Source organism: Protobothrops mucrosquamatus, unplaced genomic scaffold, assembly GCF_001527695.2.
Source record: "Protobothrops mucrosquamatus isolate PMUCROS unplaced genomic scaffold, P.Mucros_1.0 scaffold4387, whole genome shotgun sequence".
NCBI lineage: Eukaryota > Metazoa > Chordata > Lepidosauria > Squamata > Viperidae > Protobothrops > Protobothrops mucrosquamatus.
The window spans coordinates 91,503-93,334 of NW_015390300.1; the positions used below are offsets into that span (position 1 = coordinate 91,503).

General features: G+C 49.1%; 1 protein-coding gene across 1 annotated transcript in view; it reads right to left on the reverse strand.

Annotated features, from left to right (window-relative positions):
* Window positions 1-1,832, reverse strand: part of ATRN (attractin) — a gene marked incomplete at both ends in the record, with an annotated part of 93,109 nt that overhangs the window by 77,203 nt on the left and 14,074 nt on the right. The window contains one exon of the mRNA XM_015828296.1: window positions 441-624. Within this exon, the coding sequence (XP_015683782.1) occupies window positions 441-624 (184 nt within the window). The remainder of the gene's footprint in view (window positions 1-440; window positions 625-1,832) is intronic.

Here is a 1,832-nt window from a genome sequence, read left to right on the forward strand (position 1 = left end):
AGGGAGAGGTTTCCAAGCTGAGTCATGCTGGTTCAGGAATTCTGGGAGTTGAAGTCCACGAGTCATAAAAGAGCCAAGGTTGCCGACCCCTGGCCTAGGCCTAGGCTGCTTTATGACTCATGGACTTCAACTCCCAGAATTCCTGAGCCAGCATGGCTCAGCTTGGAAACCTCTCCCTTTGCCCTCAGCATGGCTGGCTCAGGAATTCTGGGAGTTGAAGTCCACCAGTCATAAAGGAGCCAAGGTTGCCTAGCCCTGGACTAGGAGAACCTCAAGTTGCAGGCTAATCTCCGGGGGGGGGGGGAATCACACCCCCATCAAAGTCTAAGCAGCACTCCCCCCTTCTCTCTCTCTCTCTCTCTCTCTCTCTCTCTCTCTCACACACACACACACACACACACACACAAAACCAGGCTTCGCAACTCAATGAATCTACTTACCACTTGTACTTACGAACTTCGTATTTGTACAGGTCGTCCGTCAGCCTGTATTTGTTCGCGCTGAAAGCCTTGTAACCTCCATGCGTATAGATGGACCCGGAGGGTGGGTCGTACACACTGCTGTGGCCATATCCTCCTTGCACCAGGGCTCCTCTGGTTTGTAAAATGCTCCAGGTGTTTGTGGCTAGGAGGGAAGGAAAGGCAGACGTGAAGCAGCTGCGCAGGAGTGTACTATACTACAGATTTATGACGGTCTCGGTGTCCCCCGGGTCGTGTGATCGTTCTGACAAGCAAGAAACTGGACAGCCACCTGTCTGAAAGGGTATAGGGTTTCCTGCCTGAGCAGGGGGTTGGACTAGATGACCTCCAAGGTCCCTTCCAACTTTATTATTATTATTATTATTAGATGTTCAACTGGGCAACGGATCCCACAATCCTCAGTCACGGCAATATTTGAGCTAACTGACTGAGGATCGTGCTACAGGTACTCCACAGCTTACAACACCTCATTTAGCGACCATTCCAAAGTTACAACAGCACTGAAAAAAGATACCTACGACCGTTTTCCACACTTACGACCGTTGCAGCATCCCCCGCGGTCACGTGACCAAAATTCGGCCACTTGGCAACTGACTCCTGTTTATGACGGTCGAAGTGTCCCCGGGGATCACATGATCCCCTTTTGCGACCTTTCCGACAAGCAAAGTCAATAGGGGAAGCCGGGTTCACTTAATGACCGTGTTACTCGCTTAACAACCGCAGCGATTCACTTAACAACGGTGGCCAGAAAGGGGGGGTAAAATGGGGCAAAATTCACTTAAGGGCTGTCTCGCTTAGCAACATGCGTTTTAAAAACGCAAGGGACCTTTTTTTTAATCCAGGCGGTCCTCGGCTTACGGCAACACTGAAGCCCAACACTTCTGTTGCTAAGCGAGGCAGTTAATAATAGTAATAAAGTCGGAAAGGGACCTTGGAGGTCATCTAGTCCAACCCCCTGCTCAGACAGGAAACTCTATATACCATTTCAGACAAATGGCTGTTGTTATGTGAATTTTGCCCCACTGTATGACTTTCTGAGCCACTGCTGTTAAGTGAATCACTACAGTTGTTAAGTTATAACACGACAGTTAAACGAATCTGGCTTCCACCGTTGACTTTGCTTGTCAGAATGATCCCACGAGCCCGGGACACCGAGACCGTCATAAATACGAGTCAGTTGCCAAGAGTCTGAATTTTCATCACGTGATCATGGCAGTTGTGAGCGTGAAACACTGAGTGTCTCTTTTTTCCAGTGCTGTTGAAACTCCGAACGGTCGCTAAATGAACTGCTTGAAGTCGAGGACTTAAAATTGCTACCCCTCCTTGTTTTCAAGTAAGTGTGGTTTCTCCATA